The sequence below is a fragment of the Haliaeetus leucocephalus genome, unplaced genomic scaffold (genome assembly GCF_000737465.1).
Source record: "Haliaeetus leucocephalus isolate CR32 unplaced genomic scaffold, Haliaeetus_leucocephalus-4.0 Scaffold752, whole genome shotgun sequence".
Classification (NCBI taxonomy): domain Eukaryota; kingdom Metazoa; phylum Chordata; class Aves; order Accipitriformes; family Accipitridae; genus Haliaeetus; species Haliaeetus leucocephalus.
Genome location: NW_010973188.1, coordinates 357,524 through 375,386, shown reverse-complemented (window position 1 = coordinate 375,386; position 17,863 = coordinate 357,524). Strand labels below are relative to the sequence as shown.

At 38.3% G+C, this 17,863-nt stretch overlaps 1 protein-coding gene across 1 annotated transcript in view; it reads right to left on the bottom strand.

The window, feature by feature from the left end:
- The window catches only part of KIF6 (kinesin family member 6), a 181,259-nt gene extending 175,511 nt beyond the window's left edge, over nucleotides 1–5,748 (bottom strand). The window contains exons 1-3 of the mRNA XM_010581255.1: nucleotides 5,683–5,748; nucleotides 4,697–4,806; nucleotides 1,432–1,506 (exon numbers count right to left, since the gene is read on the bottom strand). Of these exons, the coding sequence (XP_010579557.1) occupies nucleotides 1,432–1,506; nucleotides 4,697–4,806; nucleotides 5,683–5,748 (251 nt within the window). The remainder of the gene's footprint in view (nucleotides 1–1,431; nucleotides 1,507–4,696; nucleotides 4,807–5,682) is intronic.
- Between the last annotated feature and the right edge of the window lie 12,115 nt (nucleotides 5,749–17,863).

The following is a 17,863-nucleotide window of genomic DNA, read 5'->3' as shown; positions in this document are numbered from 1 at the left end:
GCGGCGATTCCCTGACCCCCCTCCCCAGTTCCTATACTAAATGGGACGTCCCATGGTATGGAATACCCTGTTGGCCAGTTTGGGTCAGGTGCCCTGGCTGTGTCCTGTGCCAACTTCTTGTGCCCCTCCAGCTTTCTCACTGGCTGGGCATGAGAAGCTAAAAAATCCTTGACTATAGTCTAAACACTACTGAGCAACAGCTGAAAACATTAGTGTTATCAACATTCTTCACATACTGAACTCAAAACATAGCACTGTACCAGCTAATAGGAAGACAGTTGATTCTATCCCAGCTGAAACTAGGACAACTGGCTCCTCATTTTCACTGTCAATTACCCTCCTGCTTTATGTGGCACTTTTAAGAAGAAAATAGAGAGAAAGAAAAAAAAAATAATCAAGAAAATGAAATTACAAAGAGCTAGGTATGTTTTTACTTCCAAGCAACAGTTTGAGGAAGACTAATCGTTCACCGGATGATGTCTGTTTTCTTACAGTGCAAAACATGTGACAGTGCAATAGGCTGAAGAATGACTTGCAGAATCATAGCTTAAACCAACGGATGGGTCAGACAATGAATGAGAAAGAAGTTGGGACCTAAAGTAATACTTCCCAAATCAGTACAAGTTTGGATTCTGAGCAGTAAGTTTGATCAACAAACAAACATTAAGCAGAAATTCTGCTTCCTCTAGTGTGGGATTTTCTCCCCCACTACAACCAGTACTAACTTCAACAATGTGGGCATAAGCTGAGCAAAGAGAATGGCATATTGAAAAATCCATCCGGTTCAGAGTGGCATTCAATCTGCACAATGAATGAAGAGGGCTTCTACATCAGTCTTAAATGCTTGCCTTTGCAAACTCTAAAATATGAGCATTGTTTGTCTATTATATGGAGGAGAAAAACAAAAACAGTGCCAAAATCACTGGCTTACACATTAAGAAAAAAATAACAACAGCAATATTTGAGAATATCTTCACAGGTATTAATTCATGAGTGTCCCTAACTTAATGAAAACTTAACAGGAGAATAAGATTTTTGTTAGGTTTACCCCTTCATGGAACTATATAGGGAATACTTTTCTAAGGCAATGAAATGAGCTTAAATTATAGACAGAAAACTAATTTGCAATGAAGTGAGCTTATATTATAGACAAAAAACTAATTAGACATGGATTTCTATGCCTATGTAACAAAAAAGACAATGGTAGCAGTGCTATTTTAGGAGTTAAAAATGGAACCTTACCATACATAAAATTCTCAGGGGATTGTTGCGCATCTCCTAGATTCAGACAGGTCAGTATTTAGAAAATTAAAACATCAATCCACTTTTACAACAGTGAGACAAATATTTACCAGCTCTCCTCCAAGTAATACAATGAAAGCTATTTTTGACCCTGTGTTACCCCAACTACCCTCAAGATCAACAACGTACCATTCTGCTACTGGTTTGGCAATGCTGTCGAAAACCACATCTTGTTTTGCCTCTTGATCAAAAATTTTCTGAAATCTGAAAATATTAAGCAAATAATAATTGCTTAGAATCTTAAAACACTACTTGATTCATACATTTTGCTTGTGTTTTTAATAGTCAATGTTTACATCATTAGGCTTACATAACTTAGTACAATGTTTTCCCTGTAGTCTTAACCACAGCATGCCGCTGTGCTATTGTACATAAATAGGCTGTACACAGTGCTGCTTTGACAAGATCTGTACAATTAAATCCTCTGATAAAATGATGTGGCTTCGAAAAAAAATAAACATATTTTAAACCTATCAAGAGAATCAGTGTTTGTAACTGGCACCACACTGAAACCTGGATAAATAGATTACACTATAACCAAATAGAGCATCTCACCAGTACAGCCAGGCTCACATTTTTTAATAACTATTTCTTTCTTTCTGCTGCACAGTTACTGTAAGTCACAAGGAGATATTTAATTCAATCTAAGTTTTGTCACTTCCTATATAAAATATCTGCAGTTGTCTTACAGAATCATAGAATACTTGAGGTTGCAAGGGGCCATCTTGCCCTCAGAGAGTCAGCTAGAGCAGGGGTCTGTCCAGTCAGGTTTTGAGTATGTCAACGCATGGAGGCTCCGCAACCTCTCTGAGCAACCTGTTCCAGTATTTGATCACCCCACAGTAAAAAAGTTTTTTTGATATTTCTTGTATGTCAATTTGATTGCCCATTAACTCTTCTCCTGTCACTGGGCACCACTGAGAAGTATCTGGCTCCAACTTCTTTATTCCCCCACTCCCCATCAGGTGTTTATACACATTGATAAGATTCCCTTGAGCCTTCTCTTCTCCAGGATAAACAGTCCCAGGTCTCTCAGCCTCTCCTCACATGTCAGATGCTCCAGCCCCTTAATCATCTTTGTGTCCCTTTGCTGGAGCCCAGAACTGGACACAGAACTCCAGATGTGATCTCACTGGTGGTGACTAGAGGGACAGGATCAACTCCCTTAACCTGCTGACAATGTTCTTCCTAATGCAGTCCAGAGGCTGTTGGTCACCTTTGCTTCAGATGGTGTATTGCCGATTCATGTTCCACTTTTTGTCTACCAGGGCAGGGGGTTTGGAACTAGATCATCTTTAAGGTCCCTTCCAACCCAAACCATTCTATGATTCTATGACTCCAGGTCCTTTTCTGCAAACCTGCTTTCAGTCAGCCCTGAGCCTGTCCTCACCAGGAGCAGGACTGGCATTTCACTTTGTTGAACTTCATGAAATTCCTATTGGCCCATTTCTCCAGCCTCTTGAGGTCCTTCTGAATGGCAGCACAACTATCTGGTGCTTTGTACCCCTGAAGACAACCCTCTGAGCCCAACAGCTCAGCTCATTTTCAATACCCCTCACTGTGCACTTATGTAGGCTTTCCTGATCCCATTCCTCAGACAGCCTTCCTGGGTCACGTGACACTGCTCCCACCTCTTGTACACTTCCTTTTTATGTTCGCATTTAGTCAGGAGCCGCTTCCTTATCCATGCAGACCTCCTGCTGCCTTTGTGTCATTTCCCGTTCATTTGCATGGACCATTCTTGATCTTGGAGGAAAATCAGCCAGCTCTTCTGGACTTGTCTCCAGGGCTGTGTCTCATGGAATTCTTTCAAGCAGGTCCCTGAACAGGCCATAGTCTGCTCTCCTGAAGTCCGGGGTTCTGATCCTGCTTTTTGCCTTGCTCCCTTCTCTCAGTATCCTGAATTTCACTATCTTATGGCCACTGCAGCCAAGGCTACCCCCAGGTTTAATATCCCTGATCAGTTCTTCCATGTTTGCAAATATGAGGTGCAGCAGAACTTCTTGCCTCATCGGCTTTTTAATCATATGTTAGGAAGTTGTCACCCATACATTCCAGAAACCTTCTGGACTGCTTGTGCCCTGCTGTGTTGTCCCTCCTATCGGGAACTGTATACTCACATAGAACTTCACAGGGTATATAGAAAGACACTATGGACACCAGGTATAAAAAGGCACCACAACTACAAGGGATTATGCAGTGTGTACAATATCAAAAACAAATGTGATACACAAAATACAGATGCATATATTCTATCCTGCTAATGCTTAACCAGTCAAGTAATTCAAACGATTGTGTTTGATTCTTATATAAAAGAGTAAGAACAAAGGAGAATAACGTTTGAGGTGACGAGGGTAGATAGACTGCATGAAAGGGTGAGTTTTATGGAGGAAAAAGAAAAGCTTACTCCATAGCGTTATTTTTGCATTGTCTTAAGGATAATAAGGCATAGTGCTTCTCAAAATCCATCTCTACAGATTTTTCAATTAATTATAAAGTCAGAAGAAAACATCAGCATTCATTATAGCTGGCTTGGGCATCTGCAACCTAAGCTAATTTTGCATATTAATCTAGTTGGAGAGGGCAGCTCCTCTCTTCCCAAGCAGAACAGATTTCCTTAGCTGATGTAAAATGACATCAGTCTGAGCTGCAGATGTTTATCTGGGGCTCTCTTTTTTAACAGCGTAGTGCAACAAATTTACTTTATTTGTATTATAAAAACAAAGACTATTAAACTTGGAAGAAGACAACCTCAACATCATCATTAGAGGTGGTTATAAATCTAGTTTTCTTTATCATCAAAATTTTAAAGTGTTGCCTCCAAGTTTTCTGTTGAAAAGATAAAAATATTTAATTGATATTGCTGGTACTTATTTTTAGTTTCTAAAAAATATTTGTATTCTACAACCATGGTTTTGTTTATTTCAACAATCTCTGATTTTCTTTAGTGTGTTTTGGTTATGTCTGAAACAGAGTTTCTAAACAGTGTTTTACATCAGGACATCTTTAGCCAGCCTATGCCAACTCATTAGGTCACAAGAGAACACACAGTCCTCCATTCAATTTTCATATGAAAACTCAAAACAAGCTGTAAAAATGGAAGAAATGATAAATGAAGATGCAATCTTTGAGATGAGACTTAGAAATGTATAATGACTTGCAATGGTTAGACAAAAACCCCACGACTTTATCCAATGCTATCAAACTCGTTCAGGTGAAGAGCATAGTATGCTGGAGTATTCCTCTTGTTAAGGGAGTTGTATAAAAATAAACCTATCTATACCAAAACTTAATTTTAAGAGTAGGCTTTTCGTGGTTCTATAGATCTGTATCACTACATATAGTGATAGCAATCACTAAAGGCAGAAGATATAAAGGTAAGGCTTTTACTTACTTGAACTTGTAGCTCTCTCGTTTATTATTGACGAACCCATCTGCTAAATCACGCGGCACGATAATCTCCAGACTGGACAGAGATTTCTCATCGTCATCAACTGAATAAATCTAATAAGCATGGATATAAATTAACAAATTAATTTTATCAATAGAACAGCATAGCCCTTAGGTATAACATCCATGTAAACTTAGCACCTGTAACTGACTGAAAAAACCCTTCATACAAATTTCACTTAATACGTAAGCAGATCCTCCTTCAGCTATTACATGACAAAACAAGCACATACTAACATTATCCTGTTTGTTACCACGTAAACACAACAGTAAGATTTGAAACAGAAACATAGCCTCTTTGACATATTTTGCTTACTAAACCACTTTAATATCTGAGATGTTATAACAAACAAAGCACAGGCCCCAGTGCAACCCCCTCCAAAAAAATGGAAAAGTATATTAGGAAAGACTACAACTGAAGGAGTAGAGCTGGTTTAAAACAGGAAGACGATTAAGAGACCTAAATGCACAATTTCTGAGGAACACTTTCATTATCTTTATTATAAAGACCGGGAGCTACAGGTTCTCCTCCAATGTTCAGAACAGTGTTGAACTGCATAAATGTAAAACAAATGCTTTTCCTGTGGAGCCTTTCTGTAACGACTAGGCAGAAAAGAAGTTCCTCACTCCCTCCCCCAATAATAGTTACAGTCTAAGCTCCTGTACTTCGTGATTTTACTAACTTCCAAAGGCTTGCGGAGAACAGTACAGGGCTGGCTTTCTGCTCCGCACCCGACCACGTACAAACTCCCCTAGCTCTCACCAGCCGGCCGTACCGGCAGGGCCTCTGGCGGGAGGGGCACGCTCACTGCCCGCTCCCTCCCGCCTTCATGCGGCCCCACAGCACGCAGGCCCACGGGACGCCCTTTGGCTCGCCGCAGCCGCCCCACTGCACCCCTCGGCAGCACCGCAGCTGGCTCCCCATCCTACCCCCGCCTGCTGCTGCCTGCCCAGCGGCTTCACCCGCGCGTACACCCGGATGGTTTCCTTCACCATCGCTGCCCGCCGAGCGCGGGGCAGCTGGCGGCGCCACTCGCCTAGCAACGGTAACCACAGCACGCTACCCAGCGCGCACCGCGGCTGACGGGAAGCGGCGCGCGGCTCCTGTGAGGCGGGTCCGGCTCCCGCCGAGTCACCTCACGCCCTCGGCTGTCTTTGGCAGGGCTTGGAGGAGGACAAGGGAGCAACCGGGTTCCATCTGCGAGGGGCAGCTGCCACCCTCGCCTGCTTAGCCGTTAATGGTAATTCCCTGACAGCTGTTTTCCCTGGGGCCGAAGTATCGTGGCAGTGAGAAAAGGGAGCTTGTAAACACTGCCCAGCTGAGAGGTGCACTATTTATGTTGTGTGTGGATCGCTCCACTGGCACACCAGAAATTCCCCACCAGATTTCTGGGGTTGTGTGTTACCTGTGTGTCCATGTAGCCCTCCTCCAGCTGGAACCACCTGTGTAAGGCCACTCGGTTCAGGAGAAATGTCTTTGTTAACCAGTTGAAACATCAGAACAGGAAATTGGGGAAAAATACCTAGATTACATGCAATGAAGACATCAATTTTTTTTTTTTTAATTCTAATATAAAAAATGTTCTGAAAAAAACTGCTAGTGGGAAATAGAGGGTGTTGGGAAATAGAGGGTGTTGTCATCTTATGAGAGCTAAACTTACACAGAAGTAACAGTAGGACCCTGTTACTCTGTGAAGCGGTTACCGAAGAGTCACGCACACAACAGGATAGTATTTTGGCCTTAGTTTTGGTGAGATATATGGTAAAGATCAGATTACAGTGATTACAAGTCCACTAATTTAAATTAAGTGGAAAATCAGGGACTTGATTACGGGGGAGGGTAGAAATTTCTCCAACTCGGATATGGTAAAAGTATGTTGAACTTGTATTCCAAATAAGAAAAACAGTAGGGGAAAGGTTTTCTGTCCCAACTGAACAAATAACTGTCTCAGAAAGCACATGAGGCATAAGTAGTGAGCCTTCAGGGAATGAAATGGAAAAGGACTAATCACCAACTAAAGTCGATTGCAAAAGTCAAAAGGGTAAAAATGAAACCAAATGGAAAATATTACTTTGTGATTAAATAGAGAGTGAAGGGAAAACAGGACATTGGAATGGGGTAATGGAATAAATAGTATCTTCTCAGCATTGCTCCAAAACTACAAAAAAATTTTGTCCCTTGTCAGTAGGGATGGGGATGCTGAAGGTGATGTTAGAGGCAGAAGTGACTAACAGGAAGGAAGTGGGTGAGGGAAATAACTGAAGCCAGGAGGGAAGCAGAACCCACAGAGCTCAATCAATCTAGACTGGGAGATGGGGATTTGGGAGAGAAGAGTAGATAATTTAAGTCCCAGAATTCTGAAAGAATTGGGATGTTTAATTCAAGGTCCAGGAACTGTGGGGGTTTGTTGGTTTGTTTGTTGGTTTGCTTGGTTTTGTATTGAAACAGATGCAGGAGAGTACAGTATTCTTGGAAAACCACAAAGGTAACAGTCAACTGTGTAATTTAGCAGCTTAGCTGGATTGTGAATTAACTGGGCAGTGGACATTGAAACACTGCAGTTAGCTGTGTGGAAGGCCGTTTTGTGTCTGCTGGTGTTCAGTAGCTGGAATACAGAGTTGACTGAATGAGACTATTGCTTTTGGGACAAAGTCTGATCTGCAAAGTGTTTAGATGTCCTTCTTCAACATGAAGTCTGAGCTGTAAACTCTGAACCAATGGCACAGTGAAGAGACACCCAACTGGATTTGCATAGGATTAGTCTGAATATGATATGGCCTGGACAGAGAAGCCAATAAGCCATCTCAGACTCAAGCTGCTTCCAGCATAAAAGCATAGTCTGAATTTCTGAAAGGGAAGAAGGAATCCTGGGCCACCTGCAGAATGGTCACTTACGCAGCAAGAGAAGAACAAAGATAACAGAAAGGACTCACAATTATCTTCTAAAAGACCCTTTTTATTACACAGCTGTCCTTGAAGAAATGCTAGAGTCTTTCTGTGTTGTACTCCACAATACATTGCCATCAAGAAAGGCATGTTAGCCCAGTGGCACCCAGCTCAGAATTAGCACTCTAGGCTTATTGGTCCTTCTGCAAAACAAAAGCTGCATCATTAATCTGAGCAGCAAAATTATTCAGGTTTTCCTCTTGAGTGGAGTATGTGGTATGTTGACCGCAGAAGAATGGAGATCAGTGGAAGAGTTATAAGATGGGTGAGAACCTAGTTAAAGGTGATCTAGTATAGTTAAGAAAAATGTATTCTTGGACCGTAAGGAAATTATTAGTAGACTTTTGTGAGGAGATGGATCTTATGTAATATTTTAATTAATAACTTTGTGCCAAAAATGGGAGTGTATATCAATTAAACTCTGATGATGTGGCTGAGAGTGATATGTGCTGAAGAGGATCAAGATGTCTGGGAGAAGATGAATGACTATGAGGATTAGAGGAATAGACATGGATAACCATTAATTGTGGTGTAAGTTGCAAAATCAGGCAGGCATGTAGGACTGAGGACTAATGACAACACATTTTGTTACAATCTGGAATCCATTCAGCTAGAAGTGTCAGAAGATTTTCCTTTTTGTAGAAGTCCAGATGACAGCTGCCAATGAAAAAAGGCAGCTATGGTTCTTCAGTGAATTGGGAATGTGTCCTACAAAGCAAAGAAAACATTCACACTATTGTACAGGGTCCTGGTGAGACCTCCAGCATGCTTACTGTGTGTGTTTACGGTCAGTTATTTTTATTTCTTCAAGTTTTTGAATACAAGGGCTACTAGAATGCTTAGGCTGATGGAGATTTTGCTGCAAGAGAACAGACCACTAGGACTTGATTTATTTAGCAAAGGCTAAATATGACAGGCTATATGTGTGTGTATAAATACACTAAAGGGAATTGATGTGGAAGTAGAAGAATCTTCTAAGATAGACATAAAAAATGGAAATAATTCAATGTGAATAAACACACACTGGAAAGCAGAAAAAAATTAAATGCATTAGGTGCTTGATTAGTCCCTTTGGATACTGGAGAAAACAGAATAAACTTCTGAAAGAGTACTACATGATCACTTATGTTAGCAGAGGTTTGACCCAGAATGTGAAATCAAGAACCTCTATTCCAAAAAGTTTTTAAGATCATTGAAACATCTTTCTAGAACTGTACTAGGAATGAGAAGTCAAAGACAGCATGAGCACTTTCTCTTCCTCCAAGCCACTTGATGGAACTCAACTTCACCTTATTTTGTTATCTTAGCTGTGCTAATATCTCCCTGCCTGTGTGTAATGTGTATCTATCTTCTGTATAAGGTCACTGTCAATGGATAATCTGGAGTTTGTTAAAAATAAATGCTCCTAGTTGTAATTTTTAGGCTGTAGGGAACCTTCAGTCAACTTCGTAATTCGTAATGCTACAAGGCATACGCTGCTCATAATTAGATGGGTCAACAGTTGCACATTTCCCAGAAAATATAAAATAAAAATCTCCAAGTGAAAGAACTTCCACAGCTTGATTTTTTATCCTATTGTGCATCTTTAGGTCTTCATTTCACCTGTAAGAAATCAACCTTTCTCATTTTACTGACTCTTGTTTTCCTAGTCTCTAAGGTCTTTGTCTACTTCAGCTTATCCAGTACAGAAGTTAATAACAAATTGAATATGGTTCTTCTAAAGGTCTTCACTGTGGTTTTCATTTTCATGTAGAGTTCCTGAGGTATTTAAATCCAAAGTTCAAAATAATGTAGCGGTGGCAGCAAAGAAGGTTTTTTGCTGCTTCAAAGAGAACAGTAGCACTACGGCTCACCAGAAGGCTGAGATGCTTGGAAGTTAAGTCTTGGTAGAGAATTTTATGTCATCCTCTTAAGGCAAACCCGTATGCTCAAGTATGGTCAAGAAAGAAAAGAAAAGACAAAACTTTTCCTCACTTGGTTCAGTCATTCTAGCAACTTAAGAACAAAGTCAGGTGTTGTCTGCGCTTATTTCAGTAGGTTGAATCCAGCTTCTCTTGTGCTTAGGAGCAAGAAGTGTTGATAAGTACTATATGAGGTTCAAAGCAGTTTCCAAAAGAGTTCATTTTGTCCTTGAGAGACATTCTAGTTCAATAAGAAATTATCAATTTGCTTTAGGAATTAATGGACAAAGTTTTATGTTGTGTGTTATACAAGAGGTCACATTCCATAGCTTTAAAGACTTCCAATTTCAAAATAGATAACCTCTACATTTTGTGTCCTTGAGTTACAACTAGCTTATATGTGAGTATTTTTGTATAGGATTTGAAAAGTGTCAAGCAAGGGAAAATTTATGCCATTGTGGAAGATAAATTTGTAGCAGGCTCCCATTTTTGCAACTGTTGAGAGATATACATTTAAGAATGAAGACATACAGAGACCTAATCTCCTAATGTCTTGTAATAATACTTACTATCTCCTAGTATCTTATTTGCTGAAGTAATGTGGGTATTAATATGACTGCTACATTTTCATAGGCGTTAGTCCCAGGGAAATTTTCTCTAAACTAGCGTTCTTTTTCCAGAAAAGTGATATAAATGGTCAAAGTAGTACATACAGAGGGACATATAAGAGGACAGAAACTATTCAGTACATTTAAAAGCTAATTAAAGGATTAATTAAACTAATTATTTTGTTTGAAACTGTAAAAGTAACACAAGTAACAAATTAATTACAAAAAAAACCCAAAATAACACAAAACTTTCATTAGCCAAGCGAAATTAAGACATCTGTCTCAATCTCTTCACTATTCCATGATATAACTTCATTTTCATATGAACAGGAATTTGATTAGAGTCCCCTCTGTGATGAGTCTACACACCATGTCCAGTGCTTGCTGGAAGCAAGAATCTTCACACGTAAAAAACAAACAAACAAACAAACAAAAACAAAAAAAAAAAAAACAAAAAAAAAGAAGAAAGGGAACAGTAGGTTTCCAACCTCTAGGAGAAAATAAGGTAGAGACATGCAAGAGGAATATGATGAGCAAAAGCCATTTTTTTTTAATCCACAATTACAGTGTTGCTGATTAACAGAAATATTCTCTTGAGGCCTAGCTAAAGAAGTAAATAGGCTTCTAAAATTTTCCTAAGATTTGGAAAAAAGGCCTGTTATAAGAGGTAAAGAGCTGATTACAAAGATGTAAGAATTGTAGGACGTCTTTCTGTTATTACCAAACAAAAAGAACTGTTTTCAGCATTTGTATTTCATAGAGCTTGAAGAAAGTCTTGGAAAATGGAGCCTGGAGGTGACAGCTACCCGTTCCAGATAATGTACTGGTCTAGACATTGCATCTTGTGCTGGAGGCCTGGAAAGTTTTGGTTTGCTTTGAATTTACTGTGTTCAAGATCTTCTTTCTGTCTTCCCTGGGAAATCACCTTGTACTTGAAGAATTTTCAGCATTTGCATTTATGATAAACCTCAGAGATAAGTGTCAAACTTATGTATTTGAGAAAGTACACCAGAGAACACAAGCAACTTATGGGCTTGAAACAATTATGTGACTGTATGAGTTACAGGACCTGGCAATTACATGTTTTAAGAAGGTCAGCCATTGCATTCTGAATTAGTAGTTACAACATCACAACTAATCGTCTGCCTTTAGTGTTGTAGTTTTCTTCCAATTAAAAAAATAATACAGGTCATATTATATACTGGAGCTGGCAGTTCAAGGACTTGTGCTCCATTATGTCACCTAGCAACTTAATGTGCTTCCAAATAAACAGCCTTGTAAGTTTTAGAATAGCCCAAACATTCAAGTCCTTTCTTTTTTTTCCGAAATTTACTTTTCATAGACTTTACTTATTCTTGGCAACTATAATGCAATTTGGCTGAGATAATGATTAGAAGTTAGAACATTAAAATTTTTCCACAGATCAACAGGACAGGATGAAGGGCCAAAACTCATGCCAAAGTCTGAGTTTGTCTCATCATCCAACTCCTGGAAACATTAGTGCCAAATGTGTATCTTCTACATGACCCGAAACTCTTCTTAAATGACCAGAACTTGAGATCTGAAACTTGGCCAAAATTTATGTATAGTATCTGTTGAGTGTGTTATATGAGCTCTGCCAGAAAGAGTACAACCTTTATTTGTAAAATGTGTGGTAATATAGAAACTTTTGTTTCTATATTTGAATGGACTGTGAAAAAATTGTGCCAGTATTTTTTGATATTTCAGGTATCATTCCAAAGCCCTATAACCTTTGTTTTTTCTGCTTATGTGTTCAGTATTAAAATGGTTAATGCTGTCATGTAAACTGCCTTGTTCAGTCCTGTGAAAAGAGCAAGGATGTTTCTGTCTTTTAGGCTGCTGTTACAATCTGTTTCTTAGGAATCAGCTACATCTTCATATGTGTTAGGGTCACATTTGGAAAGTACCTTAAAATTTTACTGCTGTTCTGATATTCTTACCAAACTCATTTATATGTTTCCTAAAAATGTATGTCTTGGTAGACTCAGCCAAGACAGAAGATTGTTAAATTTTAGAGTAAACCAAATTTCACTGGAGAAATTCAGGGATCCTTAGGACTCCAACTGCAACAGGCAACAAATCTTTTTTCCAAGTAATTTTTTTCTTTCTTTTTTTTTTTTCTTTCATCTTCTAAATGGTAAACTGCATCCTTTGTTGCAAACTACAACGTAAGAATTGTTGGCAGGAGACATGAACATATTTCTAATGCAATGCTGATGTTATCTGCACAATTTTCTCTACCTCCCTCCCACATTTATCTTTAGCATTGTAGTGTTTCTTATTCGTTATTTTGTCATGAAACCTTCCAAAGTCCATTATTGATTTTTCTCTGACCAAGGGACAAATAAAATGCTAGGTGGCCATGAATAGAAAAGGCTGTGGGGTTTGGGGTGTTTTGATCTGAAAACTGGTGAGAAATTTAGATTCTTGTGTTCAGTTCTGCTCAACAAATAATTCCTTTTATAGTCATTGTATAACTAGTTTGTGTATACTCTTGTTTGAAGAGGATTACAATCCCATCAGCTTCAACAGAACATTATAAAACATAATTATTAGTCATCAATGATTTATAATAAATCTTAGAAATTGAAGCCATGGATTAGAAGTTTTGTTGGGCACTGTGTAAGTTTAGAGTAAAAAAAAAAAAAAAAAGGAGAAATATCCCTGTACCAAACGCTCTTGTGATCCAAGTTTAGGACATGAGAATGCAGGAAAAGAGGAAAATAAAAGGAAATTGTGTGGATAATATTAGCACAGTAATGAGGGGCTAGGATTCTCCTATCAAGCTGTTGTACAGACACTAGCATAAAGAGGATTTAAAGAAAGACAGTTATGTAATTTTACAGATTTTTGAGAAGAACTGGTTTTGGGAATGAAAACTACCATAGCAGAAAGGAGGGAAAGAATTTGTTTGTAAGTGTAACATGAAGCTGATACTATCTATTGATCATAGACAGAAACCTATCTGCAACTTTGTCATGATAAGATATTAGAGAATGGACAAGGAACTTAAAGACAAACAAAGTAATGTAATAAAGAAGGGAGAGTTACTGGAGGAGGCACAATTGCCTGCAGCATAATTGGAGTGATAACTGAAAGGATGATATTAGCAATGGCATTCTGAGAGTCTGTGGGGGGCTTGGAGGGTGGGGGGAGAAGATTTCACTCATTGGGGCTAGGTAGGAGGAAAAAGCAATGTGATGGAAGCTGATTACAGACATAGAATAAAATTAAGCTTTGTAGTTCAACAGGATAAAGATAAAGGCCTGGATCTCAGTTTCACAATTATCTTTAAGTGAAAATAGAGGGCATGATGCAGGGAGGTGTATTGAAGGAAGCTCTAGAATATAGGTATAAAGCAGAACTCCAGCCACTAAAAAAAAGCTGCATGTGTTAGGTAATGTAAAAATGAAAAGGAGAGAAGAAAATGAAGTATTACTTTGGAGGCAAAGGGAAATAAAGGTAGCAGGCCATCTGAGGGCTTTTTGTTCTGCCTGTTTATTTGGATGGAAAAGACTGAAGTGTGGTGTTGGTATGGGGAAAGTGAAGAGACAGAGGAGAGTGAGTAATTAAGAAAAATACAGAAGGTTAATAGTTGATTTCATTAGAAGAAGGTTAGGATGGGGTAACTAGTAGTTGAGTAGGTCAGCAGATGAGAAACTTTTGTGTCTACAATGAGATGAAGGGAGTTGTACAAGATGAGAAGGCAGTCTATAAGGAAGTAAAAGTTTGCATCATAATCTAAGTAGCATAGCGTAGCTAAAACTAAGGGAAATTATACTTCCCAGGTACACTAATCTCAAGAAGCTGCCATAATGAGCATACGTAAGTACTTACACAGGCTCAATGGTGCTTCAATGTGGATACAATACACTCCAGCCAGGCATGCCAGACATTAACACATTTAGCTGCAGAGCTGGTACATGCCTTTTTCTTAGAGGAGAAAATTAAGACATGGAGAAATTGAACAATGTGTCCAATTGTGCAAGCACAGCCTGCAGGGAAGCCATAAAAAACGGTGTCTTCAGTAACAAACCACTAAATAACTTAAAAGACCAAGACCAACCTTCCCACTAAACTTTCCATATATTTGCATACTGTTGTAAACAAGGGACAAACAGGACAACACACAAATCAGTGCAGCTGTGTTCATGTGCTGTCATTTGCAAAAAGTAGCTGGTTTTCCCACAGTTTGGTTTTGAGTACTGTTTTCCACCCGTATAATTTTGTGAATAGGTGAGATATATGCATGCTCTTACTGAAACGTACAGTGTCCCAATAGCTAAGGAAAGTAGTATTTCCAAACTAAGGAAAAAAAAAAAAAAAAAGACTTGTAGAAGACTAACATCAAAGCAATGTAAGATTAAGAAGTGCTCTTGAACTATTTGAAATCAAATAGAATAGCCCTTACTTAAGGACATTGCAACAGTATTTAGAGTCTTTTTTTTCTCTTTTTCTTTTTACAAGACTACATATTTTAAAGTAATGAAGGAAAAAAAGAGTTCGGTGGGGTTTTTTTTCTTCAGTGTCCAGTTTTTTGTTTAAAATAAGCCAACTACTATTGCTCATTCAAGTCTCAAATGCCAGATGCATTTAAGGCTGGGTGATTTTGTCACATGCTGATGTTGTGCATCCACAGTTGAGAAATCTTATAAATGGGTAAGGGTTGGTATCCACGGACGGCAGACATCAGTTGTTTGCCAATGTGAAGAGGCAGATTTCCTGTCTGAGTCACTATATTAAAATACAAAATGTTCATTTACCCAATGTTGATCTTATATCTCTATCTTGGCCATGGATTATGTATTTAGTTGTTGTTTAGACTTTCCTAGCATCTTTCACTTAAGAATCACCAAGCATGTAATGAGTTAGTGAGTTTCCATTCTCTTGCATTTGGAATTAAATCCTCTTCAAACTAAGGCTGAACCTGGGACTCTAAGATTACAAGCACAAGTGACAGTATGTGTTTTAACCTGTTTTTCATGTATGACTGAAGAACAGAGGTAAATTGGCAGAAGCTGAAAATAGAATAAACCCTCTTTTCTAAGTTAATAACTGTATTGCACTTTGTCTCCATTATTTCTTCACTGAATCAAAGTCTTATTGTAAGCAGTGTCAAGAATTTTGATCTTTCACATGTTGTTTATAACCAAGATGGTGAGTCATAAATTTGACAACACTCTATATACTGTGGATCCTTGTTTCAGAAAGTGAGGTTCCTAAAGACCTTGGAGGTAATTTGACAGACAAATATATACCAGCAGCATTTGTTCATGTTAAGTTATTACTAATCTAATAGTGTATCTTTTACTGGAGATACTGTTCACAAAATCAGGAGCTCTGTAGTTTTTGCTCAAGTTTGCATTGTTCTGTGACCCCCAGGAGAGGGCAGTGGTTTGTACACACTCCAGTCAGATTTTTCCAAAGCTAATAAACATCAAGTACTGGATATGATATTTGAAAACACAGGTCAATATGTATATCAGATTGCCTCCATGAATAAGGAGTTTCAGCAGTACATAAATTCATTTTTGAGATTTTCTTCAGAACATAATTTTTCTTGCAAATGACTAGCACATAGATAATAATTTTTAATGCAACAGATAAGATTGTTAACAGTTACTGTCATTGAAGAAGCTATAATTTTGTGAACTAAGAAAAAAACCACTTTTCCAATTGTATAAATCTAGTAAGATGTGTAAAGACTCCCTGTAAAAGTTTTTGTATCTACAAAGGTCCAGTGTGATCCACTGAGACGCATGAACAAGAAACAGCTACTCGAAAAAGAAAAACAAAACCAAATCCCTGTCTACTGCCCACTTTCAGGTAAATAATACCTTTTTCACTAATGAACAGATATCCAGATATATGGAATAGGATCGATCATTGTCAAATGGGATATTCCAATAGTCTCACTTGAGAGAATGATTTGTGATCTAAAGAGAAAGAAACTGTCCTTCTAGGTGAGTTACGTGGCTAGTTTAACAAACTAAATTGTTACTAGGAATATAACATTTACCTTTCAATGGAGCTCATATTATTTGCAGTGTCCATTGAATGTTTTATCAGAAAAGTTGCGTAAGTAAAACATAGAGTTTGGTGCAAATCATGAGCCACAAAAGGAATTAAACATCTTACCTTGGAAGGGGGTAGTGTTATTTTTCACTCAGTTTAAATAGTTTAAGAACAGACATAAATTTAATCCAGAAGGGCAGTTTAAGTACACTGTTTTTAAAATGCTTTTATTAGTAGTTATTGAACATTTTAAATTCTTATTTTACAGTTGTGATGTTTTTGCATGCCCTCATAGGCCTTACCTAGACACTAATGTATGCTAAAGCGCCTCTAGAAGCTTAATCTCACATTGTTGAAGTGAATGTGATTTGGATGCAGTCCAAATGATGGCTGCAAGAGGAAAAAATGGTAGGAAGGATTGTATAACATCTCAGAAAACAGCTAGACTGTCTGATAAGCAATTCTTCAGATTACTTATTGGAGTTTCAGAATAATTCCAAGTAAAATGGAATCATGTTGGCCTGAGGCACCTTAGAAATGATTGTTTTGTATCACAATTGTTAACCAATTTGTACAGTTATTGAAATATTTTTCTTAACATTTTTAAGTCTCCAGGTGCCAAGTGTGTATCATGATTTTCTTCTACCACACATAAAATTACTTAATGAATATTGGCTTGCAGGATTATTATCCTTCCAGCTAATTCCCAGTCCAACTCAACTTGCCTTTTCCTGGGCTTCTTGCCACATTCCATTTTTCCCCATGCTGTTGATGTTATGTAGGACTGAAATGTGGAATTATCTACAGTTCATAAAAGAATCAAAGACCTTGGGCTGTTGTGTTCATCTATTATTAATGGACAGTAAATGCAAACATGAGCTCACAAAAGGCAAAGGATAAACACATTTAAGCCAGACCACTTCCCAGAGAAATAATTTAAAATCTTGTCAAACAATTCTTGAAACATGGAAGAATGATGATTTCCCCTAGATTCATTGTATATATTCTGGCACTGTAACTTTTCCTTTATATATAATTTTTTTTTTAAACTTGAATAGTAATTTCCATTGGAAGATCTCAAAGAGATTTACAGATATTAATAAAATCAGACTTGTAACACTGGTGTGAAGAAAAGAAGCTGGTCGAGCTATTTGTTGCCAAAAACATATCCTTGCCCCAGCTGGCTGCTTTGTGCTCTTCTGCCAGCACAACGTTTCACAAAATACTTCATTCACCAATGCCTAATTATTCTCCTGCATTTGGATTACTTTTACATTCCCTAGTTTCTGAGGATGCTCATGACTAGTACTTCAGATAAATTAATTATCCTCAGAGGACTTGATTCTACGTGAACGAAGCCACTGACTTGTAATCCCCTCTACTGCTTCCAAATATTACTGCACTTCAGCGGTCCTGCGCTTCTGGAATGACTACAGAGGGCTACTGTGGCTGGGTGTAGTATAGAGCAGTTTTCATCAGGCTTCAGAGATGGGGAGGAAGCAAAAGTGTCTTCATCCAGTTTTTTCAAGTAAGCCAGGCATCCTTGCCAGTACTTTGTTAGTTGTTAGTTGTGATTCACTCTTCAGCATTCCCTGCACAATGAATCCAGTCTCTTCCTG